The sequence below is a fragment of the Peromyscus eremicus genome, chromosome 6, assembly GCF_949786415.1.
Source record: "Peromyscus eremicus chromosome 6, PerEre_H2_v1, whole genome shotgun sequence".
NCBI lineage: Eukaryota > Metazoa > Chordata > Mammalia > Rodentia > Cricetidae > Peromyscus > Peromyscus eremicus.
In genome coordinates, this window is record NC_081421.1 from 30,898,272 (window position 1) to 30,911,530 (window position 13,259).

Genomic DNA, 13,259 nt, shown 5'->3' on the forward strand with positions numbered 1-13,259 from the left:
AGTTAGTAATAAATAATAATAATAGTAATATAAAAATACAAACTGGTAAGTGCTTTCTGCATAGTTTAGGGAGGCTGAGGTGATGTCTCAGTCACGAAAGTGCTCTCCACACAAGCATGAGGACCTAAGTTCAGATTCCCAGCACCTCCATAAAAAGCTGGGTGTGACTTTACTCACCTGCAATCCTAGTGCTGGGAGGCAGTGTCATGAGGAACCCTGGAGCTCTTTGGCCAGCTAGTTTCCTGAATTGGGAGCTCCAGGCTAAGTGAGAGACCCTGACTCAAAAAAACAAGGTGGATGGGGCTGCAGGGATAGCTCAAGTTAAGAATACTGCTCTTCTAGAAAACTGGGAGTTCAGTTCCCAGAACCTGTGCCAGGGAACCTCAGACTGACCTGTCACCCCCCCCACACACACACACACAGGTGTCAAACACACATAAACAAACTTTAAAATCGTGGAGACAAAGACACCCAAGGTTGACCTATGACCTCTACATGTACATGCATCCCCCCTCCATATGTACACATAGGAACACGTCCACACATAAACAAAGTCATAAAGAATGCCTTACACCTTTGGCTGGTGTTACATACTCATGGAGAGACGCAGCTCTTTCTGGAATAATATTTGATGTTTTAGAAAGTGGAGGTAGGAGACTTTTTAAAAAGCCCCAAGTTAATGTGAGGTGGTTATAAAGCTCTGCTTTCCCACATTAGTGTGCTGTATCATCCATCAGTGAAGCAGGGAGTGAAAATATACAACCTGACTTTTTGGAGGAAAGGATGGAAGACATCAAGGCCAAGTGCCCCCTGAGGTCAAGGAGGAGGAGTGAGGAGGAGGCCTGAGCTCCAGTCCTGGTCCCCTGCAGCCCCTTCACTCTCAACCTCATCAGGCCAGGATGACTTTGTTTGGGAAACAGACTTTAGGGCTGGTGGGGATCTCTGCCTTTTGCCCTGCTCTGAGGAGGTCTCCCTGGTGCCTTGGTCTCCTTTCATGACTCACACCAAGGGCATTCGCACCTTGGTGACTAGTTGTTGATTCTTCCAGGAATGTTGTCTCCCACTCCATTTTGCTGGTTCTTGGTTTGAATCACAGCCCACATGTCCCCTATTTTCTGACTACCTGGAAACGAGGACCTAAGTCCTCATAACGCCTCCCACTTGGTGCACGCGCCTTCTGACTGTTATTGACTAGATGTGTCTTACACTCGAATGGAGCCTGTACGCAGTCAGTGTTCAAATTATTTAGTGTCTGACTGATCCCTCTAAGAAAGACCCTGAAGTGACACATATTTTAATGCTTTTATTTTAAAAAGATCACAAATTTCAGTTTTAAGTTAATATTTTAGTCTTAAAAAATTAACAAAGGAAACAGTTTTCAGGGTTTGTTGTTCATCTACAAATGCATTCCTGCTTTCCAGATAACTCATGCAAAATTGTATGTAGTGATACTCAATGGAAGGACTTCTCTTAAAGCGGTAGTAACTGGTTTCTACTTGGCTGTAAGTGGTTCTGACCCCAAATCTCATCTTGAGAGAGTCCTGAAAAGACCATGAAGCCACAGACAAAGTTTATTTGGAAACATAGTTTAAAACTGCATAAATGTAAATACAGGTTAATAATGTGAAAAAGGAAGGCGTGCCTTTAATAAAGTATAAACACACTACCTCAAGCTTGGTATTTTGCAAATTATAAGTCATCAGAGTGAATTAACACATCTGTAGGATAAGTGATTATTTTTATAGTAGTTTTATTTCAAAAGGCAATGCAGAGAAAGACTATGACAAAGGCTTACTACGTGGCAGAGTAGGCTGCGTGTTATTCACTAGGCCACAGAAACAGTATCTCATAGAATGCCAATAATATTCAAATCCCCATTGCCATTAATTGACTATAGATCACTTAATTAGGGGTTGGTATTAGTTTAGAAATTCAGTGTAAACATTTAAAGTTAAGTTTTTCTGTTACCTACATCAGCTTGAAATCTCATGAAATCCCAGATTTTAAAGCTATTGAGCACAATAAGGAAGCCTCGTGGCACTTTCCTTAAAACACAATTTTAGGTTAGACTAAATATGCAGGATTCATAGATATACAAAATAGATAGAAATGTTTCTAAATAGTTAATAAATGCTTCTTATAGGTTGTAAAAAGTTTACTGAATTAATCAGTTATTTTCTTTTTTTTTTTTTTTTTTTTTTTTTTCCAGAGCTGAGGACCGAACCCAGGGCCTTGCGCTTGCTAGGCAAGCGCTCTACCACTGAGCTAAATCCCCAACCCCTAATCAGTTATTTTCAACTGATGTAAACAAATTTGGGTAATGAAAGTTGAGGAGGACTTGGGTCAGATGCTGTGTGGGGAAAAGAAAGACTGATAAATTGGGCTTGTGATGTCCTTTCCCTGATCACATGGCGCAATCCTTTTGGAATCCCTATGAGAGAATGTCATGTGTCTCAGTGAGGATGACAGATATCTAGTTTACTCACTGTGTGCAAGTCATTTCCCTCTCCCATCAATTCAAAGACAAACCAAAGCCAACTTCAAAGATGCACATTGTACAGTTAAGCCACCAGTGGCTTCCTTGTGTTTTTCACCTTATTATCATTTTCAGTGAAGTTTTTCTGGGACTGTCCCTATGTCTTGCTGAGGGATACTCAGCTACCCTTTCTATAGCTCAGGAGGTCCTGAGGCTGGGGCACTAGTCTCCAGAGCATTTTATTTGGTATTTCTGTAGCAATTTCAGCAGCTATGTGCAGTGTAAGAAACTATCAAGCCTCACACTTTGAGTTCCTCTTAAGTTTCTACTGTCTCCACACTATGGTCTTTTTCTGTGTCAGGGAAGAGTAGTTTAGACTCTGGGCTTGTGTGTGGGAGGGCATGTCATGTCATGAAAGGGTAAAAAAGTTGTTTTTCACATATGACCTAAATAAAGGTCTTTTTAATTTTTTTTGAGACAGTGTCTTACATAGCACAGGATGGTCTTGAACTCTGTATGGCCAAGGATGACCTTGAATTCCTGACCTTCCTTGCTAGGATTACAGATGTGTGCCACCATGCCCAGTTGAATGCTTTGCAGGATCAAACCCGGAGCTTTGTGCATGGGAAGCAAGCACTGTACCAATGCAGCTATGTCCCCAGCCCCAGCCCCTGAACTGAGCTATAATCTCTCCTTTCCTGGCCTTTTCATAAGACTGGGGTTTTAGGAGAAGACAGAAGACATTGGCCATAAAACCATCTCCTACCCCTGAATTGGAGTGTTTTTGGTCAGGTTGATCAAATCTAGTTTCTGAAGGGAGAGGGACCTTGACTTTGCAAATAGAACAGTAACCTACATACACTCTACTCTGTGACATACTATCCCGATGGGGAACTAAGGCCCCACATCCACTTTGCCTCAGGTCAATCTCTGTGTGTATGACATCACTCTAACCTCCCCACATAATTTAGAATTCCAGCGTTTTCTACTGTTTTCCTAAACTTTCTGAAAAGAAAACTTGAATTACATTTTTAAGAATTTAGAGTTCAAAGCTTCTTGTGCAAAGACTACTGTATGGCCTTGTCACAGTTTTAGCCCTATCAAGCTTCATGTGGGTTTCAAAGGACCCATGTCTGTACCTGGGTCCCTCAGAAGACTGGCCTGAGACTGGCAGTCACAATGTATGAATCAACCTGTGAGTATCGGTCAATGCCAATGTGATAGCAGGACAACAGTCTATAGGATGAGATGGGCAAAGCAATAGAAAATACTGGAACATTAGGGAATGCTTGCTTGTTGAGAAGAGTGGAAACACAAGCTAGCCTATGACACCAGTCATGCATGGGGTAAGTGGGCCAGTTTACATTCAGTGAAAGTATCTTGCATGCTTTGGTTAATAGTCATAGGCAGATTTTAAGTACTGATGCATGCAATAGTTTTGTACCTGAGGTTATATGTTTTTGCTTTTTAAAAATTGCCTTTTTACAAACTTTATGCCAGAGTTGGTCTATGAACACTCTTTAAAAATATATGTATCTACTTCTTAGTTCAAAACAGCATAATTCAGCCAGTCCTATAAATAGTGAAATGAGAAGGGCATTGTGCAGAAACATTTGCATAGGGAACCAGTTTGAAGCTATGTTACAAGGTTGAAGTCATGGGTGTTGCCTGTGTCTTCTTTTTCAAAACAAGAGGTCTCAGAAAGATGGCACATGAATTAAACCTTCCAAATACCTGCTTTCTAGACTGCTTCTAGAAGCATGTCAGGATAGGAAAAAAAATCACTACCACCGTCACAACAGTAAGGTAAGTGCAATCAACCTTGTGGAAGCAGTTCAGAGGACACACAGTGACATCCTCTTTCCTCTGGTCCCGCCAGGAGTGCACAGGTAAACTTTATAGTGAGAGGTTTGGAACTGTGAGATGAGCTACAATTGTAGTCAAGCCTTGCCCACGTGGCAAGAATATGCCAGAGCATTTATCTAAAAAAGAATTTGGATATTGATCTAAGAGTCAGCATGACCTCTCAATATAAATAAAAACGGCATGTACATCTGAGAATGAGTGTATTCTGGACGTTCCTACCGTATTCTGGCAGACATCAGACTGGCTGAGGAAGTGCACTTCATTGTTAGTTATTAAAGTTTCTGGTGGGTTGGAGGGAGGGATGTCAGGATGAAGCGCAGAGAATGAAGAATCACTGGGACTGACTTGGTTAGAAGGTCCTTTCCTCTTCATCTAGAGCCCAGGATGACCTTAAACTCCTGATCTTCCTGCTTCCATTTCCCAAGTGCTGGGATTACAGCTGTATACTGCCATGGTTGGTTTATGTGGTTCTGGGGTGTGCTGTACTCACTGAGCTACATCCCAGGCTCTCTTTATTCTGCCTCTTCTTTGCATACAGATGTTCTATCAAAACTTGTAACATTTTGAAATTCAGCAGTGATTAATGGTTTTCTCTGCATTTTCATCCAATTTACTGGCAAAATCAGTCCCTGGGAGCTACTGAGTGGCCATTGTATGATTGAGTCCCATCCTTAGGATTTTCCTGAGGGCCTTAGAAGAATGCCCTAGTCTTTCAAACCAAAAGAGAAAAGGCAATTTCTTGCCATGAAGATAAAAAGCCCCCAACAGTTCTGCATTTAAAAAGCATACAACAAAAAGATGCAGATGCCATGAGAAAGACACTAAATTCTCACTGCTTAATGTCTGCTATGGCTCTATATATTCAAAGTTTTACTTTTTAGTTATTGGTTTTTACTTACTATCATTATGATAACATTGAAAATTCCAACTCTTTCCTTCTTAGGCAATAATTTTGAACTTCCCGATAAGTGGCAGCCTATGAAAAATCTTAATTGTGATGGACAGAACTGAGGGAGTAGAGAAAGTTCCACTAAATGTCCTACAAAATCTACATAATGGTGAAGTGGAAAACTGCCAACTGTCCCCTAAGAGTTTGAAGCTACTTGGTATTCCGGTAAAATAAACTTGGGCCACAATATGTGACACCACTTAGCAACAATCAAATGAAATGAAACTTCCCACGTTTGTCCTAGTCAGGCTGAGACTGAGCTCCTGCGTGAAATGGCGACAGGGCTGAGGGTGTGGTGGGTCATTATCCTGGAAAGATCTGGTGCTGCTGAGGGCCTGGCAGCGCATGATGAACAGAATGGCCATGAAGGTTTCTTTGAACCCTTTGTTTCCAGGCTTGGGAAGATCTCTGATTGATTCAAATCAGGTGGCCAGCAGGTGACACTGGAGTCAGGAAGAAGGAAGGAAGGAATGGTCACTGCACTGTCAGCAACGTTCAAGCAGGCAATGCCATGGCCTGGTCTGTCCTGAAGAGGTCTTCCCAGTCTGTTTCTAACCGTCTAGAGCAGTGGTTCTCAACCTTCCTGATGCTGTAACCCTTTAATGCAGTTCCTCATGCTGTGGTAGTCCCCAACCATAAAATTATTCTCATTGCTACTTCATGACTGTAATTTTGCTACTGTTATGAATCATAATGTAAATATTTTTGGAGATAGAAGTTTGCCAAAGGAGTCGCGACCCACAAGTTGAGAACCACTGGTCTAGAAAATCTGCTCTTCAAAATCTATTTGAGCTTTGCTTTGCTGCTGAGACTAATAGAAAGCATGGACCAGGGACAGAGAGCTGGCTCAGCCATTAAAGGGTAGTGTGAGTTGTTACTGTGCCCAGGAATGAATGCACCACCGTCCCATCACAGGGAACATTGACAATGAGCAGCGAAGCCTGACGCCACCGCAGTGGCCTCATCACCTTGTCCTTATAAGTCAGAAAGCTCGTGCGATAGATAAGCCTCAAGGACTTGGGGTCACTTGTGAACTACGGGTCCCTCTCATAATCCAGGGGACTCCATAGCGATGGAGGGATTCGGTCAGCCTCTGGCCACATTTTCAATCAGGAATAGATAATTCCATAGTCAATTAATCTGCTTGGACCCAAAATATGGTTTTTGGTAACTACAATTGTTAGTGGAGGGAACTGTTAGTAAGCCAAGAACATGAAAAAGTTGGGACCTAACTACTTTCAGGAAGATTCTGAAGGCAGGAAGGGTACAAGGTGAAGAAGAACAGAGAATTTACTAGAATTAGAGCTGAGCAGCATGGTATTTTGGTTAGTGTTCTGCCAATAATTTTCTAATTGTTTATAGATGCATTTTTTGAAATAACTACCAAGCCCCAAACACCCACAAAAAATCTGAAGAAATATGTGGAAGGTCAACAATTAAGATGTCTCTGCCAATGGAAAAGACCTGGTTCTTGCTGAGTGTTTATATTAGAGCTCAAGGTGCCTCTCTGAGGAGAACTCTGCCACTCAGTGCAGCTCAGTCACAAACGTGACCTTCTGTCCTTCACCACTGGAGGAGGTGGACAGTGTGGGCTATTATGGAACTGAGGAAACACACTAACGTTAGGAAAAATGTATTTATCACACTTAGGAAATATCATTTAAAATAGTAACAGTTTAAAAGGAGTATCATTGTGCAGGGCAGTTAGAAAGCCAGAGAACAGGATATGAAAACAAGTTAACACAAACTCATTAGAAATTGCAGAATCGCCCAACTTCCTTCTGCAGGGAGAATGCAGAGTCAGAATCTCGCTTCCCACTGAGAGCCACAGAATCCCAGAAAGCACACAAAGAAAACTGGGTTTAACATATTTACATTCTATGCCAATGCGCCTTCAAAACCCTAAGCTAAGAAAAACTCTTCTCAGAATTTTTTATTTGGTCCATTGAGCTAACAAATCTGTCTCAAATCTTCCAGCCCCTGCCCCCCAAGTTAGGGACTGGAGCAGCAAACCTGAAGCCCAGCAAGGCATAAATATGCTAATAAAGTGCTTATGTACAATCCTAGACAGGATTTCATTGGGAACAGCAAAAACATCTAGTGCAAAAACTGCTTTTGCCAGCAAAGCTCTCTCTCTGGAAACAAAGGCTTACAGTAAAAGTTAAAACAGGAGGGGGAAGCGATGCCTGCCTTTAGTCAGGTTGTGTGTGTGTGCATGCGCCAACGGCCCAAACTATGTTCAGTAGACAGACAGACAGCCTGAGTTCACTGACCGCAGATAAACTGTCTTGCTATGTCCCATGAACAGCTCTTCAGATGTGCTAGCAGCTGTGACAGGGGACAGACTAATTCAAAGTCCACTTGTAACCTGGAAGAGTATACACAGTTACCTTCTCTTGGTTTGTCTTGAGAATCTTAGTTCTTCTCTTGAACCTGATCTTGCTTTGTGCTTTGGATCTGAACAGAGGCCAGGTATTGTCTATAGTAATCAATTCCCTTGGGTTATATGGCCATGGCCTTTTGACTCTTTGCTTTATCCTTTAAAAAAAATCTTTTTTTTTTTGAAATTCATAATAAAATAGTTTTTTCCCTTTTTATTACAATAACAGATGAGGGATTATTCTGTACTTCTTTCTTTTCCTTTAAGGATCCAAGTTGAAAGCTCTTAGGAGGACGTCCAAGTCACCAAGGTTGGCTGCCTGGAAGAGTTCTGGCTGGTCCATCAGCGACAGTGCAATTCTGAGGGCAGCCCAGATGTTCCCCGAGATGGCAGGGTGAGGGACTTGCTGCTGGTTCCGGCTCTTTCTTTGCAAACTGAGGGCAGTGAGAAAATTGCTGACCGCTTCTCTGGAAAGGGAGAAAGGCACATTTTAAGATGTAGTGAACTCCAGAGTCAGCATACTAAAAGAACAGTCAGTTGCTTCTCTGTGATGCCCCAGGTCGGTGGGCTCCCCAGGGATGCCTTTCGGGTTCTCTAGCTAATCTCCTGGGAACAGCTATTGTTCAGTAGAGTGGGCCAGATATCGAACAGGAAAGCCAGTTTTACTTTTGGAGCATAGAGGTGGGAGCCTAATACAGCCACTGCTAAATCCCTGCTCAAGGAATGGCCTGGAGACATTATCTGTGTGCACAAGTGATCCATGCCACCCATATTTAAGGGGAGAAAATGGCTCGCCTCAAAAGCAAGGTGGTCTAGATTTGCCTGGTGGGGACAGAAATGAGGAATTACGTTTCATTATTAGACAGCCTGGCCTTCAGTCCTAGCTGTTTAGCCTTAGGCAAATTTCTTTGCAGAGGTTCAGTCCCTAAGTGAACAATAGGGATTCGTGAAGTGCCCTGGAGTCAATTATGCAAAAGCTCTTGCAGTTAAGATCAATAGTTCTCCCTGTGTCACCTGGGGAGCCTGGGGCTTGTGAGGGCAAATGATTTTCATTAAGAAACTGAGATGGCATGTGACCCTTTTCACTTTCACCTCCTCATCTGCTCACCTCACCTGCTCATGCCTGGGGATGACACATGAGGTAGCCCAACAGACAGAATACAGAGGCACAAAGAAACTGGTTCTACGAAGCAAGCTATTAAAGGAATTGTCCAGTGCACGCCACTCTTCTTTCTTGGTACAGCTTGGTTTTGGAAAGTGATCATTTTCTTGTAAAGCATGTCATTTCTGTTGGTATGTAATGTTTTATTACTTTTCAGTGAATCTCATAAAATGTTCTAGTTTCTGATACCACAAGTATTGATGGATAAAACTCACATGAGCTAAAGGCTTTGGCTTTTTCAGTATTTGCAGGGGTTGGGTGGGAATAGCTGAGCTCCAGGATGATCAATGACTTTGTAGTTTTTTTGGGACCATAACTGTGCCAGGGCATTTTAAGTAATAATGCATCATTTAATTTCTTCCCCCCAACTTTATTGTATTTTAAACAATAAATCCACCATATTTTCTTTTTTTCTTCCCTAATTAATTCTATCTGTACATCAGGTTTATAAGAACTGTATTCTTGGCTTGGCTTTGCCAAACGCTGGCTCTGGACCTCCCAAGGCTGTTTTATCAAGTACCCCTCGCTTTGTCCCTCTCCAAGGTTCTTTTTTTCTTCAATGGGAAAATTAAAGGTTGGACTGTAATGATTCATATAGACTCACATGGGTGTTGGGCCCCCAAGTGACTGGTTTGAACCCAGGCATACTTTACCTGTAGGCACCCAGGTTGATGCAGCTAATCCCCAGGTTGTATCTGGACCGGATGAAGCCTGGCTGGATCTCCAGTGCTCTCGTGTAGGCCTCCACAGCTTCCTCACTGCGGTCACCATTTGCCAGCGTGGCCCCAAGCCGGTTCCACAATGAGTAATCCTTATGACAAAGACCAGAGCCATTTAATACACAGGAGCACCATGGGAGTGCTCCCCCCTCTTCCCTTTACAGGTGAAGCAAGCTGGCTGAAGGCTTATTCAGCACTCAAAACAGGGTCTGTAATGAGGTGAATTATTAAAAATTCTCCCTGGTTAACTTGGTGAAAAGGACTTTCTTCCCTTAAAGAGCAGTGGTCATCTAATGTCTTGTAATTAACATTTCCATTTTAGGCATTTTGGTATGGACAGCTGCGGTGGTGTATTATCTGTACTTGAAATCACCAGCGGCAGAGATAAAATGCAGAACGAATGTACAGAGGATTGCCATGAAAACTTGTTTGTTACAACACCAAGTTAACCCAGTTCTGCTGTGCTGGGACTCCTTACCTCTGGCCGAACAGTTAAGGCAGCATTAAATGCATCAATTGCTCTGTTGAACTCCCCGCTCAGGTGGAATAGAACTCCAAGGCCCGTCTGCAGGTCTGGGTCTATCATATCACCATTTTGGTGGGCAGCTTCCAGGTATAATTCCTTCACTCCTTCCAGGACAGAGCTATGAAGGAAGAATCTGATTCAGTGCCCAGGAAGTTGGATCACTTGGAGTCAGAGCTACCGGTGGTGGCTTAGTGTTTGATACGGTTCTTGGGAACTAAACTCGGGTCCTTTGGAAGAGAAGCACAGTCTCTTTACTGCTAAGCCATCCCTCTTGCCCCAGATTGAAAAGTTTTCCTTAAAACAGTTTAGGGGCTGGGGCAATAGCTCAGTGCCTAAGAGCGCTTGTTGCTCTTGTGGAAGACTTGGGTTTGATTCCTAGCATCTACATGGTGGCTAACAATGGTCAGTGACTCCAGTTCCAGGGGATCAACATCCTCTTCTGGCATGTGTAGGCAGCAGGCATGCACAGGGTGCACAGATCTACATTCAGGCAAAATGCCCATGTGCATAAAAATGAAAAAAATAATGAATATATATCTTAGCTTAATGAGAGGTCTACTACTTCGGCTTATAAAAACAACACAGCCAGTTGTCACATATACACAACAAAACACATGTACAAGCCATGTTAAGTAAGGCCCTCATGGAAGAGCATCATTGACCCAGTGTTCCATCCTTCAAGCCAAGGATTCAATGAGATTCAGTTCAGATTTCCTCCAACGAGGGATGTAAGTTTATGCAACCCTAGTTCTCAGTGTACTGGCATTAATTCCAAAGCACTTGGACTTGAAATATGGTAGTTGGCTAAATGTCTATGAATGGCCATAATGCAGGTCATTAAGTCTAAAAGATAGCTTCTGGGGTGTAGATATGTGTCCCCCCAAATACCAGCCTGTGGTGCTATAGGGAAGTGGTAGAACCTTTGTAAAGTGGGGGCCTGATGGAAGGAAGCTAGGTCATGGGAACAGGGCTTGGAGGAGATGTGGGGAACCTTGCCATTGCCCCTTTCTTCCCAGCCACCATGAGGCGAGCTACTTCCTCGACCATGTCCCTTTGCTTTGATGTATCATCGCATCACAGCCCTTAAAACAATAGGCTAAGTGACCGTTGTCTAACCCTTTAAAAACGTGGGCGTAAGGAAACCTTCCCTCTTTGTGAGTTGCCTGTGTCTCAGGTATTTTGTCACAGTAGAAGGATTCTACATGGAAGGAGGACAACCTGTCAACTGGGGACTTCGACATCCGCCGAGTGAGGCCCGGAGAGCCCTTCTTGTTCTTTACAAGGTATTTGTACTTTGGGTTCTGCTTAATCCAGTTCTTCAGAGCCTCACAGGCATCCTGCTGATGGCCGGTGTTGGTGTAACTCACAGCCAAGGCCATCAGAGCTTTCAAGTTGTTGGGCTGCAGCTCCAGGCACCTTGAGAGAAGACAGAACAGATCAACAGTTGTGGATATATCTTTTAGGCAGTCTTGAAGCCTTTATTAATTAAAAACACAAAAGTTAAATTATGTCAAGTCACTGGAAAGTATTTTATTTCTCCAAATGAGAACCCAGATCAAACAGTTTTTTTAGAGGCTAAAGCAGCCTCATGACAGTTGGATTTGTAACTATTTTTTTTAAAACACTTATTTTATTTTATGTGCATGACTGTTTTGCCTGCATGTATATCTCCGTACCATGTTTGAGCCTGGTGCCCATGGAGGTCAGAAGAGGGCACTGGATCCCCTGGAAATGGAGTTACAGATGGTTGTGAACTGCCATGTGGGTGCTGGGAGCTGAACTAGAGTCCTCTGTAGGAGCAGATAGTGCTGCTAAACACAGCCACTTTTTCCAGACCTGGTTTTGATAACTTTAGTATACTTTTCTAAAGTGTGGCTGCTATATGCTCTAGAGAGAATATTATTTAAATGTGGCTGTGATATCTTAACTCCCCTAAATTGGACTTGGACAAAATTTTGATGTGCAGAGATGGAGGGCTGTAAAATGTTTCACAAAAGAGAGGGGAATCTCGGTTTCTAGACGAGTAATACAGGCTTGTCCACGTCCCAGGCTGCTGCTGCCCCTGAATTCCCTCTACGGGCCTCTAGCAGGACTTTTTCAACTTGGAAGTGCAACAGAGGGACTTGACACTACACACATTCTAGCACCAGGGGCTGCTGTGGGACCCCATGTGGGAAGGTCTGATGAGCCCACAGGTGATGCAGACACTGGTAGGATCCACCTAGGCCTTGAAGTAGCAAGTTCCCAGTGCCTCAGAAACTCAGCAGCAAACCCTGAGTGTGCATCAGAATCTGCTGGGAGATTCTAATGCTAATGACGCTCCGTTCCTCAGTCCTAACCAAGTAAATCATGATTTCTGAAAGTGTCTAAGATTCTGAGTCTAAGGCATCTTAAGAAATAATCCCATTGTGCATTTGCATGCCGAGTTAGGAACGATGAACTCAGAATGCGCAAGATTTTTGCATCATGGAATGGGAGGTTAAATCCTGCCTCTATTGCACATGATTTATGAGGCCTTGGCCCTCCCTAATTCCCAGTGTCTCTCAGTTGCAGGAAGTGGCTCTCAAGGAAAAAACAACGCCCCAATCAACTCTCACTATGAGATACCAACCAAATCTTGAGATGTAGGATTCTGGGAGCATAAAGCCTCAAACTCCAAGTACCTAGGATCTTACATTCTAAGTTTGGAAGTTCTAGAATTTATATACACACAAGTTGTACACATCCATTACTCACATATTTGTATATAATATGTTGAGCATATGTGTGGATATATATTTGCTTCCTTCCTATAGCATCACATTAACAGTGTGTACAAGAAAGGCAGGAAGAGTGCAAGCATGTTTGGTGGAAACTGTTTTATTCAAGGGTTTAAATGAGGGCTCTTGTTAAGTGGGAGCGTCTACACTGCTGCTCTGTACCTCCTTCCACCCTGAGCGATCTCCACCTGCAGTCAGTGATTTGAACACATTTTTTCCTGAAGAAAACTTTTGGAAGTTGCAAAAGGCTAGAGCATTGAAAGGTCTGTCGATTCAGTGAGTCTGACTGCTTTTGCCACAGACTTCCTTTGGTTCTAGAGAACATGGGTTGGTTTGTAGATCGAGAAGCATTATGGTTTGGGGAAAGTATCCCATTAGAGCCACGTGTGAGTGGAACGTGGCATCCTGGCACATGCCTTGGA

At 43.1% G+C, this 13,259-nt stretch overlaps 1 protein-coding gene across 3 annotated transcripts in view; it reads right to left on the reverse strand.

Moving 5' to 3' along the window:
* Positions 1–1,373: 1,373 nt before the first annotated feature.
* Positions 1,374–13,259, reverse strand: part of Pex5l (peroxisomal biogenesis factor 5 like) — a 74,563-nt gene continuing 62,677 nt past the window's right edge. For 2 of the 3 annotated variants that reach the window (XM_059265345.1, XM_059265343.1), the window contains exons 10-13: positions 11,297–11,494; positions 10,031–10,196; positions 9,487–9,644; positions 7,149–8,138 (exon numbers count right to left, since the gene is read on the reverse strand). In XM_059265345.1, coding sequence (XP_059121328.1) covers positions 7,934–8,138; positions 9,487–9,644; positions 10,031–10,196; positions 11,297–11,494 — 727 coding nt within the window. In that variant the 3' untranslated portion in view covers positions 7,149–7,933. Of the gene's footprint in view, positions 1,542–7,148; positions 8,139–9,486; positions 9,645–10,030; positions 10,197–11,296; positions 11,495–13,259 lie in introns of those variants that run through there. The other variant, XR_009379786.1, reaches the window with a different exon arrangement.